This window comes from Meles meles, chromosome 8, assembly GCF_922984935.1.
Source record: "Meles meles chromosome 8, mMelMel3.1 paternal haplotype, whole genome shotgun sequence".
Lineage (NCBI taxonomy): Eukaryota > Metazoa > Chordata > Mammalia > Carnivora > Mustelidae > Meles > Meles meles.
Window position 1 is genome coordinate 22,393,361 of NC_060073.1, and position 18,578 is coordinate 22,411,938.

General features: G+C 40.8%; 1 protein-coding gene across 5 annotated transcripts in view; it reads right to left on the reverse strand.

The window, feature by feature from the left end:
• Positions 1–204: 204 nt before the first annotated feature.
• Positions 205–18,578, reverse strand: part of TTC17 (tetratricopeptide repeat domain 17) — a 119,213-nt gene continuing 100,839 nt past the window's right edge. For all 5 annotated transcript variants that reach the window (XM_046015146.1, XM_046015143.1, XM_046015144.1 and 2 more), the window contains 3 exons: positions 4,711–4,830; positions 2,973–3,116; positions 205–1,412 (listed from right to left, as the gene is read on the reverse strand). In XM_046015146.1, coding sequence (XP_045871102.1) covers positions 1,281–1,412; positions 2,973–3,116; positions 4,711–4,830 — 396 coding nt within the window. In that variant the 3' untranslated portion in view covers positions 205–1,280. The remainder of the gene's footprint in view (positions 1,413–2,972; positions 3,117–4,710; positions 4,831–18,578) is intronic.

An 18,578-nucleotide genomic window follows, 5' to 3' on the forward strand; every position in this document is an offset into this window, starting at 1 on the left:
TCAAATGTATCATGCTAATAAGTTCATCAACCATAAAGCCTAGTGATGGATTGTTTCTCCCCTCACCGTGCCGTTGTGGAAAGGAAGAAAGAGGAAGACGACCCAGGACTTGAGAGGATCAGATCCAGAGTTACCGTCGGCTTCTGAGCTGTCCACGTTAGTCTGGTTTTAAAGAAAAAAACACACTCCAGACCTATGTTGCTCATAAACAACTTTTATTTTTGTTCTCAGTATGTGCCCTTGAAGATTCCAAAATGTCTGGAGTTTCTGATTCTCCTGGGACCAGAGGTAAAAGCATTGTACGGCAACACTCAACCTTGGCGCATCGCTCTCTCCCGAGGAGCTAAGTTTGAAGGCCTCAGAGAGAGGGAGCAGACACTCACACCTCATTCCGAGACGGGTAACACAGTGAACGAAGAATTAGTAAAACATAGATTCGGTGTAGAGGGCTTCAAATATACATATTCTATATATATAAACCTGTTATATAGGGTTTCAACTTACTGGTTTCCTTGTGATTTGTAATGAAAGCACAGATGATACAGATGTTGTACACTGCTGATTTCCCCTTCTCGCACCCCTCCCTCCCCAACATAAATAACATTACAAAGGTCAGGTGATCCTAAGAGCTTTTGTTGTTGTAAATATTTTGTTTTTGTTTTTTTTTTTTTTAAAAATCATTTCCCCTTCCTCCCTGGCAAACTACCTCTGAGGGTTTGTGACATAGCAGCATGGAACGGACACGACGGGGGACGGCACGGATCTAATGGCGAGAGCGCACAACGTTGCTTCTCACTGGCACCGGGCGGGCTTCTGCATGTCCACTGACAACTGAGGCTGCGACAGGAAGCAGAGGATGGGCAGCGCCGCTTTGTCCTCCACCAATGAGGCGGCGGCGGCGGCGGCGGCGGCCGGCTGGACCACTGAGAAAAGCCCTAAAGGCATCGAGGTTTTGGAGACAGAGCACAGCTCCAGAAACGTCTTGGCTCAGTATTTACACGGTATCTTTCCGCTGCATTTTCCTTTTGAGAAATTTGTGTTTCTGAGGTTGGCTGGGGGGGAAGAGGGGACTTAAAAAACAAAGACAAACCGATTCCCACATACGTAAAAGTCCTGTGGTAAGTCCTACTCAGTTATTTTCACACACATCATTAAAAGTAGATACTGACAATGACTGGTTTCTTCTCTTATTCTTTTTTTTTTTTTTTAAGAGTGTGAGAAGAGAGAGAAATGAGAGAAAGAGAGAGAGAGAGAGGGAGAAGGAGAGGGAGGAGGGTGGACTAAGGAGAGCGCCGTCCCTTCTTCAGCATTAAGTGACACTGGATGGTCTGGATTCGGTTCTTGGCCGGAACGAACTCAGGCTGCAGCTTCAGTGTCGATTCATACCACACGAGAGCTTTCTCGAACTCCTCCTGTGAGGGGCAAAGGGACAGACGTGAGCGGGACACCACCCCCTGGCTAAGCATGTACTGTGACTTCTTTCTCCTCGAGAAGCACCTCTGTGCTAGGAGCATCCTGCAGTGTTCTCTCAATGGATCTACATCTCTGAAGAGAACTCCGAGGTCTGGAAGAGAACACCACCCCCAAGGCACAATATCACAAAGAAAAGGAAGGCAGAGCCCAAGAGCCAAAGGGAAAGGGGAGGTTGACTTTACAAAGGTCTGACCCAACAGTGAGGACCAACATTGCCGAGTACCGGCCACGTGCTAGGCACTGTGCTGGGTGCTTTATGAAAACCCTCCGTTTAATCCTCACGGAAACTTCTAGAACTGTGTGAGGCAAATGCTCCTTATGCCTTTGCCTGAATTTTCTACTATAGCTAGAAAGATGGAAGTTAAGTGTCTCAAAGTCAGGTGCTATAGATTTTGGAACTTTTTTGTTCTCCCTAGCATTTAAAAATATGAACATTGTTTGGAAACGATCGCTGTCATACTGAAGGCGTTTATCTTTGACTTAGACCAATACTCTCAAAGAAGAGCCCAAACCAAATGGTTAAGTGACGCCTTCTAGGCAAATGAGAGGCAGAATTCCTCATTCATAGTAGCAAATTTCACATTTACTGGGGACAAAAATAGATTCTTTGATTCTAAGAAGCAGAGAAGGAAATCTGCACATTCAGCAATACCTACCTGGCCAAATTATACTCGCTGCCTTTCAAGTCAAGGCTGACACATAAAACTGCCAGCTTCAAGCTGCTCATTCTATTAAACTTTATTGAGAGTACCTTGGGAATCGCCCTGTGTGGGACCCCAAGCTATAGATGAAAATGCATGGTATGATTCTCATATTAAATTCAGCTATGACAGCTTCTAGAGGACCCCTGGGATTTCAAGTTCTGAAATCAGTCCTTGTTTCTGACCAGAATGAGGGTTCTGGATGATGGCTTCGCCATTTTCTCTGGAAGTGGTATCCCATGAAACTAGTGGCATGCCGCCGTCAGGGAACATGTGATGAGCACTTAGTGTATGCAAGACACTGTGAAGTGCTAGGGACAGAAAGACGAAGAGGAATCTCTTCCCTAAGGAGCGCACCGTCTGGGGGAGAGACAGATACTTAAAAAATTATAAAACAAGGTGAAAAGAGAGATATGTACAGGGCGTCATGAGTGCAGTGATGATAGGCACCTAGCCCCGCCTGAAAGCAAGGGAGCACAGGTGAGTCTGTCCACGGTTTTCTGGAACAGGTGAAGTATCCAGAAAATTGTAGGTCGGTCAGACGCCACTGTCAGTGTGAAACTCACCGGGCGGAGCCACACAGTTGCAAGTACTTAGATGGGTTTCACGTACTGTGTTTTTTTTAATTCACAAACTCCTTAGCCATAAAATATGCCTTTGGTGGGGCTAGCAATGAGAGGCACAAAGCGTACAGGAAACTGGAGGACACTGACACCGTTAAGGGAGTTCGAAGGCACAGGCGTGCCGGGGAGAGGCAGTGGCGGAGGTGATCTGCTCCACCCACAGCAGCGACCTCACCATCGCCACGTAGACGTTGCCCAGCGTGAAGTGGTTCACGGCGAAGTGTGGCGCGATCTCCACGGCCATGGTGGCTACTATGACGGCGTCGTTCCAGAGCTTGGCATTGTGCAAGATGTTAGCCAGGCTGATCAGGGGCACGTCCTGGGAAAGGAAGGAGAAGGCTGAGAAGGAAAGGACAGTGATTTTTGGGCTTTCGTTCCTGGTGACCCTGACCGTAAATAATGCAGTAAGTTTCTCCTGGTGAGTGACTAAGTAATGCAACCAAACCCGCCGGTCTTTTGTTTGCTACTGGCCCGTGACCCATGGGGAGATGTATGAAGACATAAACCAATGCATTACTTCTTTTGTTAGGAAAGTCTGGCCTCAAAACACGAAGCAGATGAGTCAACTGAGTCAACAGTCTGCTTGGTGAAATTGCTGGTTTATTGCTGGGGCAGGTTCCTGACTCGTTGCAACTGGTAATGAACAGTTCATGGCCAGTTCACAGACCACACTTGGAGTCATGCTGTCGGAGAGTCCAAGTGTCTTCTGCAAGGCCCACGGCATCATCTGCTTGAAGCAGGGGCCAGCAAACGCTGCCTATAGGCCGAATCTAGCCTGCTGCCTGTATTTGTAAGGTTTTATTGGAATGTGACCATTCCTGTTCCTTTACGTATTTCTGCGGCTGTTTCAGGCCAGCATGGCAGAACGGACTTGACTCCAACAGAGGCTGTCTGGCCCACCCAGCCTCAATTTCTTACTGTGTAGCCCTTTACAGAAAAGGTTTCCTGACCCCTGACCTAGAGTGTCCTCTGGCTGAAAGTACAGAGCACAGAATGATGGGCTGAACAAACAGCAACACTGTCACCAGCACGAAGACTTAGTCCTTTAAGTGTGCACCAGCAAGCACCACCTGCATCACGCTGTACAGGGTTCTCCAGGAGATACAGAAGCCCAAGAGAAAAAGGACCCACCTTTGTCCTTACTGGACACTCGCAGAGTGAGATCATTATATGAGGTCACAGAGCTTTATAACTTGCCTAAGGTCACAAAGCCAGCAAGAGGCAGAGCTCCTGCCACCATTCCATATGCTGCCCTTACGAGCAAACAAGACCCAAGCCGTGTCTTCAGAAAGTCTGAGATGTGGAGGCGAACTCAGAACTCAGCGGTGTGGACACCACTGTGCTGTTGAAAAGCTGAACGTTCTCAGTCATCACAGCAATCAATAACTGGCATTTTTGAAAAGACTGATGTGACACTGAGTTAGCAGGGCTTTCTGTTTTTGTGGGAAAAGTGAAGTCGGACAGAGACCAGGAACTGGCCCATATGTAAGAAGAGATGGAAACTGCTTCAGTTTCAGGGTCTGGAAACAAGCTCAGGTCAGCAGTACACATAAAACAAGTGTCACAGGCCTCCAGGTCCCTGGGTGTAGGCTAATCCCAGAAGGACTTGCGGGGTGATGGCCTGCCTAGGCCAGTGTATTTGTTGTCCATTGGGTGGCTCTGCACACAGTGGAAGGGGCATTAAATGATGGACTCTTGAAGACTTTCTCGTGTTCCCATTTGTGGAGGCAGGGAAGGCACGGGAGTACGTCTCACTCCCAGGCTTGCAGCAGCATCAGTGGGGTCGAAGGTTCTTCCAGACTGTGCTCGCCTCTTGCCACTACCTTACTGGCTGTGCCTGAGGAAGGCTCTTTGAAACCTCCTAACAGGAAAGGACCAGGAGGCAGAAATTCGTACTTCTGAGTCCCACTCACCTTCATCTGGTGTGGAGCGTAGTGGAGGGCCTGGCGGAGGCAGTCGATCGCCTTCTTTCCTTGGCCTTTCACTCTCCAGTAGAGGGCTGCCATGCTGGAAAGGACCCAGGAGGTCTGGTTCTACAAAGGAATGGTTAGTTGAGGTTGGTGTCTCTCAATCAATCAAACAAACAAACAAACAAATAAATAAATAAAGCAAAGGACTCCTTGCCTGTGATACGAATTACAGATACATTCCCTCAGTTTTCTGAGGTTTGCTTTTGGACCTCTGGTGGTTTTTTTTTTGCAATGCAGGCTTTGATTTCTACATAGTTCAGTTTATTAATTTAGATGGCTTCTGGATTTTTAGTTGGAGCTGACAAGGTCTTGGTTACTTGAAGGTTATCAAGAAATTTTTACATTTTCCCCCCAAGAACTTTTCTAGTTTCATTTTTTCACATTTAAATCTTTGATCCATTTGAAATTTAACTTGGTATAAAAAATATGGCTCCACCTTAAATGGTTACTAAGTTGTTCCAATAAGATTTAACAAATAATTCATCTCTTCCCCTAGTGAGATGCTACCTTTACCATATACATAATTTCAGTACTTTATTTAGATCTAATTTTGGATTTTCCTGTCTATTTCATTTGCCCCTTTCAATGGATGGTCTCTTACTCCCGGCCATCACAGATGAAGCAATCAGAAAACCCATCCTATTTTATGCTTTCTTTTCTTTCTTTCTTCCAACGTAATTCTTTGGTAATTTTATTATTCTTCATTGTCAGGGCATATAGTATTTATATGGTTCTATCACCCTATTCCCCAGTTTGTTTTCTATTTTTTGCAGTTAAACACGTTCATTGACCACTGACATGACTTTTGTGTGGTTTCCCCAATCATGTCGTGGTTGACTGACGTTCAGCCCAATACTGTTGGTGGGAACAATGTTCTTTGAGGTTGTTGTTATGGGCTGAATTGTGCTCCTCTAAGACACATCTCAGCCTCTCGTACCTCAGAATGTAACTGTATTTGGAAATAAGGTCTTAAAGGAGGTAATTAAATTAAAATGAGGCCCTCAGCGTGAGCCCTTAATCCAATAAGATTGGATTTATATGAAGGATTTATAGAAGAGGAAGAGCCACGTCAGGGTCCTGTGTGCAGAGGGAAGGCCCTGTGGAGGGGAAGCAAGAGTCTGGCCACCGGCAGCCTGAGGAGGGAGGCCTCAGAGGAAACCCACCCTGTCGGCACCCAGATCCTGGACCTGGAGCCTCCAGAAATGTGAGAAAACGAATTTCTACCATTTAAGGTCCCTAGTCCGTGGTGCTTTGTTATGGTAACTCTAGCAAACTGATATAATCATGTAAGTTCAAAACTTTCTGTCTTAAGCCTTCATACCTGAAGGACAGCTGGCTGGATATAAAACCATGGCTCATTCTTTCTTTCCTTGAATAATGTGTTGGCATTGTTCCATCGCCTGCTAGCATGGTTGGCTGCTGCAGAGAAATCTGAGACTGCCTGATTTATTCCTCCTTCTTAGTGACTTAGTGACTTGGTCCTTTTGATTGGTTTCTCAAAAGGATTCTTTTTTTAAAAACTCAGGTTATCTTTCTTTAATGCCAGTATTTCGCACATACAAAAGAACATGTTTATGTAATTATACATACATAATAATTATATGAAAATATACCCCTATGCTATAAAACATAAAATAATGAATATCCCACAAGCTGCCACGCTGGTCAAGAATGAACTTGCAGCCAGCCACCTATGAGATCTTCAACAATTCCAGCCTCTTGCCTTTTCTCCAGAGGCACACATTATCCCAAATGCTTTATCAAAGCATCCCATCGCTTTTCCAAAGTGTTCCGTCACACACACACACATTTGCTACAATAATAAAATACTTAGTGTACTTCTTATGCATTATAAAAGTGGTCTAATGTGGTAAGGAGTCTTCTGGGACTTGAACTTTTTTTTTCTTTTTAAAGATTTTATTTATTTGAAAACGAGAGAGAGATCAAAAGTAGGCAGAGCAGCAGAGAGAAAGAAAGGGAAGCAGGCTCCCTGACAAGCAGAGAGCCCGATGCAGGGCTCGATCCCAGGACCCCGAGATCATGACTGGAGCTGAAGGCAGAGGGTTAACCCACTGAGCCACCCAGGTGCCCTGGACTTGAACTCTTTACTCAACACTCTATTTCTAAAATTCATCCATGTGGTGTGTAGCTTTAGCTCATTCAGTTTCCTTGCTGCACAATGAAATGTCCATTAAGTGAATATATTACAATGCATTTATCCCTTTTCTGTAGATGGGTGCTCTGAAATATTTCCTGTTTTTAAGTTCTCTGTTGCAAATAAACGTGCAGAGTTTCTCTAGTCTAGAGTAGATACCTATGGGTAGGCTTGCTGGTTCACAAGACGTGTAAATGTCCAACATAACAAGAAAATGCTGATTGTTCCCTAGATGTGCTGTAACAATCTACAATACCATCAGCGATGTTTAGAAGTGCTTCTTGCTTTCTAGCCTTTCTAGTTCTTGGTGTCATCAGTGGCAATAAAATAGCATCTTACTGTGGTCTTAGTTTGCATTTCCTGATCATTGAGACTGATCACTGAGACTGATATTGTTTCTTGAGTTTATTGGCCACACATCTTCTTTCAGTAAATGTCAACATCTTTTATGTATCTATTTTATTATGTTTCTTTCGCACGGATTTGTTTATGTGTTTTGCGCATCAGTCCTTGTAGGTTGAATGTGTCACACATACTTTCACTCTGGCTTACCTCTCTTTCATTTAAAAAATGTATTCAGTTAAAAAAGGTTTAAGTTTTAATGTAGGTGAACTTAGTCACATTTTCTCTTCTACTTAGTGCTTTAGTATCTTAAGAAATCATTTTCTATTCCAAGGACAGAAAGATCATCTACATTTTATTCTAATTTTTAAGGCTTTGTTTTTCATACTCCAGTCCTTAATTCACATGGAATTCCTTTTTTGTATAAGCTGTGAGGTGAGGATGAATGAGCTCAGCAATTGTCCCAGCACAGCTTCCTGCAAAAATCCCCTCTCCCTGTTGATCTTCCACAGTCCAATGTCAGTATGTTTCAGGGCTTTCTATGTAGTCCCCCTTGTCATTGTTTCTGTTTATCCTTGAGCACAAGGCATTATGGTCTGTTTTATAATTTTTCATAAAAATAAGGCAATTCTCACCTTATTTTTTTCAAGAGTGTCATGTCTATTCCTTACCCTTCCATATAAAGGTCTGCTTTTCAAATACCATAAAAAAAAAACAAACTTGTTGGTATTTTGATTATAGTAGCATTGACTCTATAAATCAAATTAGGGAAAACTGACATGTTTATGATGTGTGTTGTCTTATCCATGAACATTATATATCTTGGTTTATTTAGGTCTTAAAATGCCTTTCAATAACGTCGTATCACTTTGTGCAGTCAGGGCTTACGAATTTTTTGTTAGATTTATTATTGGGGACCTTATATTTTTGTAGCAATGGAAATACTTTGAAAATCATGTTTTCTAATACTTTCTGCTGCTGTATAGAAATGCAACTTATTTTTATTGACTTTACAGGCAGCCATCTTTTTTTTTTTTAAATATTTTATTTATTTACCTGACAGACAGAGATCATAAGCAGACAGAGAGGCAGGCAGAGAGAGAGAGAGGAGGAAGCAGGCTCCCCGAGGAGCAGAGAGCCCGATGCGGGGCTTGATCCCAGGACCCTGGGATCATGACCTGAGCCGAAGGCAGAGGCTTCAACCCACTGAGCCACCCAGGCGCCCCTAGAGGCAGCCATCTTGATAAAAATGTTGTTATTTCTAAAAATTTGTAGATTCTTTTGAGTTTGCTATGTAGATGATCACATTTCTAAATAATACTTTGGTTTTTTTCTTCCTAATACTTATGCCATTTCTTTCTTCCTTTCTTTTTTTTTTTTTTTTGGTTACTGTACTTGCTACAATTGTTGGTACAAATCTGGAAAAAAGTAGTGATGGTGGGTATTCTCTTTCCTGACTTCAAAGAATTATTTTAAATATTCCCCATTAAGAACCATCTTTGCTGAAATATTTTGTTAATTCTTCTCATCAGATTAAGGAAGTCTGTCTATTCTCAATTTGCATTAGCTTTAATGAATGGTACTGCATTTTATCAAATATAATCAACTGAAATAATTTCATAATATTAATCCTTTAATTTGGTTGATGAAATACAGAGTTTTCCTAGAGTTAGACCATTTTTGTATTTTTTGGGATAAACCCACCTTGATCAAGGTGCATCTTGTAAAAGAAAAATATATCTTGTCGGATTTTGTCTGTTAAAATTTGGCTTATGGGGGCGCCTGGGTGGCTCAGCGGGTTAAAGCCTCTGCCTTCAGCTCAGGTCATGATCCCGGGGTGCTGGGATCGAGCCCCGCATCGGGCTCTTTGCTTAGCTGGGAGCCTGCTTCCTCCTCTCTCTCTGCCTGCCTCTCTGCCTACTTGTAATCTCTATCTGTCAAATAAATAAATCTTTAAAAAAAAAAAAATTTGGCTTATGATTTTGATACCTATGTTTGTGAGTGAGCTTACAGTATTATTTTTTCCTCATGTCTTTGTCTAGTTTTGTTTCCAAGATACTGGTCTTGTCTCAAGCAATTAATTGGGAAGTTGTTCCCTTTTCCGCTGTCCAGAAGAGTCTATTTATATTGAAATGGGGTACTTCTTAAAAGTGTGGTAGAATTCACTTGTAAAATCAATAGGCCTTGTATCCTTTATGAGGAGACTTTTTTAACGTACTGCTGCAATTTGAGTTATATTACCAGGTCAATTTGGATAATTACATTTGTCTAGAAATTTGTCTTCTTTAAAATTGTTTTCAAATTTATTGGCATAAAATTGTTAATTGTATCATTTTCTTATCTTTTTAGCTGTAGTTTTGCTTCCCTTTTCCCTCAATATTGGTTATTTGTACTTTATTTCTTCTTGATTAATTTTGCCTGAGCAGTGCTTCAAAGAAACAACTTTTAGATTGTGGATCTCCATTCTTTGGTTTCACTGATTTCTGTACTTAATAATAGAACTTAAAAATACAAGAATCAAAAACTGATAGAAAATAAAATATATACAAATTCAGAGTTACAGCTGTAGATTTCAACATGCTTCTCAATGACGGACAGAAGAAATACACAAAAAGTCAGTAAAGATAAAGAAGACATGAACAATATTATCAAACAGCTTGACCTAAATGACATTTCTAGAATACGCTACAGTAAAAGTATTCTTTTCTGAGGTACATGGAACATTTACCAAGACAGATCATATTCTGGGTCATAAAACAAGTCTGAATAAGTTTAAAAGAACTTAAGTCACACGAACTATGTTCATTTACTGCAATAAAATTAGAAATGAATTAAAGAAAGAGATCTGGAAAATGCCCAATAGTTGGAAACCCAAATAACATACTTCTAAATAACTTACAGATCAAAAGAGAAATTAGGAGGAAAATTATAAACCATTTTAAACTGAATGAAAATATGACAAAATTTGTGCTATGAAGCTAAAATAGAATTTAGAGGGAACTTTTAACACTAAACACCTGCCTTAGAAAAGCAAGGGATCAAATAAATAACCTAAACCTACACATAAAGAAACTAAAAACACCCCAATAAATTAAATCCTAAGAAGCAGAAGACAGGAAATAGTAAAGATAAGAGCAGACACCAATGACAGAGAAAATAAAAACAACAGGGAAAAATCAATGGATTCAAAACCTCGAGTTCTCGGTTCCTTGAGAAAATCAATAAAATGAATAAACTTCTGTCGGTCTGATCAGGAAAAAAAAAAAAGAGAAAAGATACAAAGTACCAACATCAGAATTACAAGAGTATATGTTACTACAGATCCCATAGATGTTAAAAGAATGAGAAAAAAAAGAATTATGAACAATTTTATGCTAATAAACCCAACAACTGGGGCGCCTGGGTGGCTCAGTGGATTAAGCCGCTGCCTTCGGCTCAGGTCATGATCTCAGGGTCCTCGGATCGAGCCCCGCGTCGGGCTCTCTGCTCCGCAGGGAGCCTGCTTCCTCCTCTCTCTCTGCCTGCCTCTCTGCCTACTTGTGATCTCTCTCTCTCTGTCAAATAAAAATAAAAAAATAAAAAAAAACCCAACAACTTGGATGAAGTAGACAAATTTCTTTAAAGATACAACTACCAAAACTCACTCAAGAAGAGAAATAATTTGAATATTTATTTTAAAAAATTGAATTTGTTGATAGAAATCTCTCACAAAAAAGAATCCTGGCCCAGATGGCTTCACTGCTTAATTCTATCAAATTTTTAAGGAAGAAATAATACCACTTCTGTATAAAGTCTTTTGGAAAAATAAGGTGGAGGGAACATTTAACTCATTATACAAAGTCATTTATTATTAACCTAATAACAAAACTAGACAAAGCATTACAAGCACGGAAAAACCACAGACTAACACACTTCATGAATATAGATTCAGACACTGATTGGCTTATCAACAGTGGGGAATGGTATTTATGTCGGTACTTTTTATTTTTTCCAGTGGATCATTTTTGCTTTATATTTTTGAGATTACTTTATTGGGTATGTGTTAAGTTTAGAATTAGTGTATCCTGTGAATTAAATCTCTTATCATTACATAGTCATTTTCTCTGCCCCTAATAATTTTTTTGTTTTGAAATATATTTTTCAGGTAATTAATAACTATACCTTTCTTTTGATTACCAAATATCTGGTATATCTTCTTTCCCATTTTTTTTTTAAAGATTTTATTTATTTATTTGACAGACAGAGATCACAAGTAGGCAGAGAAGCAGGCAGAGAGAGAGGAGGACGCAGGCTCCCTGCTGAGCAGAGAGCCTGATGCGGGGTTCGATCCCAGGACCCTGGGATCATGACCTGAGCTGAAGGCAGAGGCTTTAACCCACTGAGCCACCCAGGCACCGCCTTCTTTCCCATTTTTTTCAACATTTGTATTATGTTTCAGGCATGACTCATTCGATCTTTAAAAAAAATTCCGATTTGACATTATTTTGATTGCTACATTACAGAATTTTTTTTGAAAAAGATTTTATTTGGGGGCGCCTGGGTGGCTCAGTGGGTTAAGCCGCTGCCTTCGGCTCAGGTCATGATCTCAGGGTCCTGGGATCCAGCCCCACATCCGGCTCTCTGCTCAGCAGGGAGCCTGCTTCCCTCCTCTCTCTCTCTGCCTGCCTCTCTGTCTACTTGTGAGCTCGCTCTCTGTCAAATAAATAAATAATAAAATCTTAAAAAAAAAAAAAGATTTTATTTGAGGGCGCCTGAGTGGCTCAGTTGGTTAAGCAGCTGCCTTCTGCTAAGGTCATGATCCTAGGGTCCTGGGATCAAGGCCCATATTGGGATCCCTGCTCAGCGGAGGGCCTACTTCTCCCTCTCCCTCTGCCTGCTGCTCTCCCTACTTGTGCACTCTCTGTCAAATAAATAAATAAAATCTTAAAAAATATATATTTGAGAGAGTGAGAGAGAGCACCAAAGCACAAGTGGGGTAAGGGGCAGAGGGAGAAGCAGACTCCCTGCTGAGCAGGAAGCCTGACCAGGGGCTTCACCCCAGGGCTCTGGGATTACAACATGAGCTGAAGGCAGATGCTCACCAGGTGCCCCTTATTACAGATTGGTTTTTTTTTTTTAATATTTTATTTATTTATTTGACAGAGAGAGAGGTCACAAGTAGGCAGAGAGGCAGGCAGAGAGAGAGGGAGAAACAGGCTCCCTACTGAGCAGGGAGCCCGATGCGGGGCTCGATCCCAGCACCCTGAGATCATGACCCGAGCCGAAGGCAGAGGCCTAAACCACTGAGCCACCCAGGCGCCCCTACAGATTGTTTTTAAGACTGTCTACTTCTGGGTCGCCTGGGTGGCTCAGTGGGTTAAGCTGCTGCCTTCGGCTCAGGTCATGATCTCAGGGTCCTGGGATCGAGTCCCGCATCCGGCTCTCTGCTCAGCGGAGAGCCTGCTTCCCTTCCTCTCTCTCTGCCTGCCTCTCTTGTGATTTCTCTCTGTCAAATAAATAAAATCTTTAAAAAAAAAAGACTGTCTACTTCTTGGCTTCTATTTGTTCTTGCCACTTTTTGTTGCTGTTGTTCTGACCCTTAAACGCTCTTTTTTCCTTTTTTTTTTTTTTGCCACTTCTTGCATTAATTTTTTTTTTTGATCCTCCCCTTCCTAACTTCATTATTTTATCTTCAAAGGATTGGGATCTGCATTCTTTTCAATGGTTAACCTTAAATCTTTACTCAATATTGAACTTAAGTCCAAGCAATATGTTAACTCATTCCTCCTAAATATTAAGAGGCCTTTTGAACACTTTTAACTCCGATCATCCCACACTCAAATGTATATTGTTTTGCACAGTATTTCTGTTGAGTCCCTTCTCTTAAAAATCCCACAAATTATTGTTTTCTACAGACATATTTGCTTGGGTTTGCACACACGTATCATTTTATTTGCTTAGCAAATCTTCTGTCTCAGACGAACCTTCTTTGGCGTTCATACAGAAAAATTCGTGTAGGTAGGACTCCTGGTAGTAGACTTTTTCCAGTTATCTTTAAATGTGTTTACTCTTCTCTCATTGTAAGGTACACAATTCTAGGAGGGCCCACTATGTTTTCAAAACTATCACCTGGCTTAGATAGGTGTTTTGAGAAACAGGCTGTCATTTTGACCATCATTCCTCTGTAGGTAATCTGTCCCTTCTGTCCTTCCTAAGGGCAGAGGTCTTTGTCTAAATTTTTCCCCACTGATTTATCCCAAGCACTTAAAAAGTCTTTGGTACACACTAAGCCTCTGCTACATATTTGTTTGTGAGTAAATTCATGCATGCACGTTGTGGTCTTTATTAAGTGGTCAGATGCAAATCCAAAGTTCTGTAATTTGCTCTGTGGTACTGTGGCTGGAACTCTGCAAATCATATCTCTCCTTTGCTAGCAGGCTTCTTGTCAGGGTCTGCAACTGTGCAACCTAGGAGACTGAAAGGCAAGAGGGAGAAGGGACTTTTTTCTTCCTGTTTGCGTGTTGCACCTGTCCGTGTCATTTGAGCAACGCTATTTTGCACTCCCAGACCCAGCCTCCCTGCATCCCTTCGGCAGCCAGGATATGCTCCCTCTTCAGAAGCCAGAACTCCCACTTGCCAGAACTCCTGTGAATGCTGAGATTCGAAAACCCCACTGCCTGCCTGTTTCTCTCATCCCTAGGCTTGGGTGCCAGGCCCAGAAGTTGGTATTTCTAGCTTCTGGAGTCAGGTGTTTCCTTTTTCGCCCTCCCACAACAATGTAATCAATTCTCTACCTTCAATTTGCTCTTCTGAATTACCTAATGTCGTTTCTGTTTTCTGACAGTGCCCCAACTGAAACAGATGCTCTTAAGATACCTTTGTTTTTGCTGATTTACTATGACGTAGCCAGGCATGGATTTCTTTTTACTTACCCAGCTTGGAATATAGCATGCTTCCTGAATCTGTCGACTCACTTACCGTATTGTCTCTATAATATTTTAGGTAATTTTTTACACAAAGCTTGCATTCACTATTTAATTGTGTCTAATTCGCCCAATGAGTATTTGACTTAAATAAATATAATTTTAGTTTAAGAGATGTCAATTTGTTTTTTTAAATTCCTCATTTCTGGTATGGTATTTGTTTGCTCACCTTTGAGATAACATTTTAAAAATATTTTATAATGAGAAATTTCAAATATATACAAAAGAAGACAATAGTATAAGAACTTCCATGCACTCTTCGACGAGCTTCAACACTTATCAACTCATGGCCACTTATGATTTCCTCTAACCCCTCATCCATATTAATGTGAAGCCAATCCCAGACTTCACATAGTTTCATCAGTAAGTTTTCCATGTGTGTACCTATAAAAGATAAAAACTCACATTTAAAACATAAGGTTAAGAAAGCTTGCCTAAAATATTGAAAATTATTTTTTAACATTATCAATAGCCCTGTTTCCCCTGGCTGTCTTATGCAAGTTCATTCTGCTTTTATAATTTGAATCATAATCTAAATAAAGTCTGCATGTTGCCATTGGTTAATGTGTTCCTTAAGTGTCTTTTGATATCTAGGGTTCATCTTCATCTACTTTTTAACATTTCTGTAGAAGAAATGGGTTATTTATCCTGTAGTTTTCCACTGACTGGACTCTGCTGATGGTATCCCAGGAGTCATTTAATACGCTCCTCGCACCCCTGGATTTCCCACTAGCGGGTAGTCAGAGGCTTGGCTGGCCTCAGATTTGACTTACTGAGGAGGGAGGGTGCAAAACGCTTCACAGGCGGTAACGTGAATGTCCAACGGTACCCACGTGCTGAGTGTATTTGTGAAGTTAGTAGCAAGTGATGATCACTGCCATAAATTAATTAGGAGCAGCAAAACTGTAATATTCTAATTTTATTATTTCTAGTTTACTAGTTGGAATATTCCTATAGAGATACTTTTTCTCATCAATGAATCATTTACCCCAAAGTACAGTTCATTTAGAAAGGAAGGAAACATGCTGGTTATTTTCTTTTTATAGTAGGGAAAAAAAAAACCCCAAAACAAAACCCAAGTTGTTCCCATGCATCTTCTAAAACCAAATCCTCAGAGTGAATTTGGGAGTCTAAATATAATTTAATATATGTGATGTGTTCTACCCACTCAGTTGCTTCAAAGTGTTCCCTCTTTGGCCAATGGGAGCATATTCCAGTTGGCTCTGAGTTCTTCTGACACAACCTTTGTTGACTTTGGGAGCCTCTTTGCTTTCCCGGACTTGGTAGAAGCCTTTTCTCCAAGGAATTCTGGTTCTTTTTAGTGGAAAATAGTACCTAAGGATCAACATCTAGGCATAAAGTGTGCTTATCAATACTGGGTTACTCACTGCTATTAATCTTTTCAGCAAATAAAGTTAGGAAATGTGTAAATATACAAGAAAGTTTTGCTAGTATTTCTATTCATGACTATAGACGTTTACTTAACATCATCATTCTCACACTTTTATGTCCTTTACCCATAGCCAAACTCTAGTTTGCAACATCACCAACAAAATTACTCTTTTATTTTGCAATGCATACACCTACAATCTCAGAATGATATCAATATTATTAACAATAGTATTACTGAAAACGAGTAAGGTTTTCTTTTGTGCGTAGGGTAAATCCCATCAGGGAGTTAGTCAAATAACTGTCTTTTAAAGTTACTTGGAATAGTTCCTCTTGGTATGGTTTTACTACCAACTGAATATATGGTTGGGCTCACTTAACTTTACTTTTAATTAGGAACTGCCTTATTAAAATTTGTTTTGAAATTAAACAAAATATTTGTTTTCAAAATCAAACGAAAGACAATGTAGATTCAAGAAAACCTAGCTTCATGCCTGATCTTTCCCAACCAATTTCTTTCTTCCCTCTATGGAAAACCATTTAAAAATATTTTTAAAAGTTACTATTCCATTTTAAAATATCTTATATCTTGTTTCTCTCTACACACATCCCCAACCTTCTATTGTTTAAAAAGCAAAATATTGTAATCAGAGAGATGGTTTTTTTCCACTTTCCTTTTCCTTTTTTCACTGGCTATATCCTCGAGATTATTCCATAGACGTTTACAGAAATTGTTTTCATTCTTTTTGACAGCTGTAAAAGATTCCATTGTGAGGATGTTCACACCCAATAAACACTCATGGAGGACTTTTTATTTACTCAGTTTTCTTCTGTTGGGCATTTGGGTTGTTTCTAGTCTGCTATTTCAAATGAGGCTACCATCAACAGCCTTATTTATAGGTATTTTTGTATTAATTTTTTTGCCAGTGTACTTTTTAGAAAAGATTCCCAAAAACTGGCTACATGGGTAAATGAATGTATAATTTTGCTAGATATGGTCAATATTCTCTCCACAAAGGTTATTCTATTTTGCCTTTCCACCAGCAATGTATGAATGGCAGCACCAATTTCCCCACAGCCTCACTGAATCTATCAAAATTCTGGATTTCTGCCAATGTCACTGGCAAGAAATAACTCACTGTAGTTTTGATTTCTTTTTCTAGCTTTTGAGCTTTGTTCTTTTTCTAGCACAGACCACTGATTTTTGGTCTTTTTTTTTTTTAACTAATATATTCATTTAAGGGCTATAAACTTCCCTCAAGCACGGCTTTAGCTGCATCCTACAAGTTTTGACCTGCCTTATCTTTGTTATCATTCATTTCAAAATATTTTCTATTTTTAAAACATTTTATTTATTTATAATAAATAAAAATGAGTTTTATTTACAATAAATAAAATGAGATTAATTTATTTACTGTCATTAATGATGTATTATACATATCTCTAACACTTTACTATTTGTATTTTATTTTACCCATTTTTATATTTTATATATAATATATATTTCTATTTTATATTTCTTTTGTCTTCCTTTCTTGCTTTATTGAATTAATCAAATTTTAAAAATTATTCCATTTTCCTTAACTATACATTCTTTAACTGTTCTTTTAATGATTAGCCTAGAAACTACAATATGCATCTTCAAATTACTCCAGACTAAAAATACAAATTATTACTTTAATTTTACTACTTCCCTGATAATGCTAACATCCTGGCCATGTGTATTCATGGGAAAAATTAATCTCATGTTAATCTTTTAGCTGTGTTACCCTGGAAACCTAATAAAGGTAGAATGCCAGCCATGTTATCAGCCAACACACTTATAGTAAAAATGACCTGACTAAACTGCAGTGGATGGGGAAAACTGTGACCATTCCCGAGTGTGACATTTCTTGTCCCTTGCAGGAACTCTTGGGCTCTAGGCCCACTGGACTCTTTTAAAAGTTATTGGTTCCTACATGGAACTTGCGACTTCTAAACTAGAGTTGTTCCCACACTCATCTCATGTGGACTTGATCCCTTATCGCTGAACTGTCACTTGGGGAAAGGGGCAGATAACTGTCCCTGGGCCTGATGCCAGACTGCTAGGGGAACTCTTGGAAAAACTCATGAGAAGCTGCATGGCTGGTTTACTGGGTTTCCTACTCTATGCTTCTGAGTGAGGGCAAGACCACAAGTGCCCTACTGAGTTGTGAGAGTATAAAATATTTATCTGGCCCTAAATCCCCTGACAGTGTATACTGCAGAGTGGTAGCAGCAGCAGAATGGACTTTCATTGGCTCAATGTGGCCAAGGCACTGTGACATTAAAAGAATGCCCAGGGAGATGCAGATGAAACTGAAGTCTCAGTGCAGGGCCAACTTTCTCAGGGTCTGATGGCAGAAGTCTGACATTGTGTGTTAGAGCATAAATCTTTCCATTGTGGAGATGTGGATGAAAACTGGAGACAAACTTGTGCCAAGAGAAACTGCCCACTGCTCCCCTCCCCACTGTTCACGAAATGGAACTGACCAGAAGCACAGCTGTAAGTGGGCTGGCTGGGAAGAATGACATTGCCTTGGGGTAGCTGATGCATTTGGGTCAAACGGGGCCCTGATGCCCGGCAGGGGCCGGGGAAGACTTGAGCTTGACTCCATGTCTGTGAGTGGGGCTGGACGAGACAAGAGGGTGGAGCAGCGGGGTTGGTTTGGACTGAAACTGGGTTGGCCACAGATCCACTCAGCATGGAGTGGCACCCACAAGCCCCTAGCTGTGGGAGCAGGGGATGGAAATAGAGGAACCACTCTGCACCAGCGCACAGGTCGAAAAGGCTGGGTGGCAAGCTGGCACACAAACTGGCTGCATGGCAATGGCTGTAGTGTGCTGCACGTCTGGGGAGGCAGCACTGTCCAAGCAGCTCATGTGGAAGCGACCTCAGCTGCAACCTGGGGCAGCCTCCCGAGGGTTTAACCTTCACATGGGGA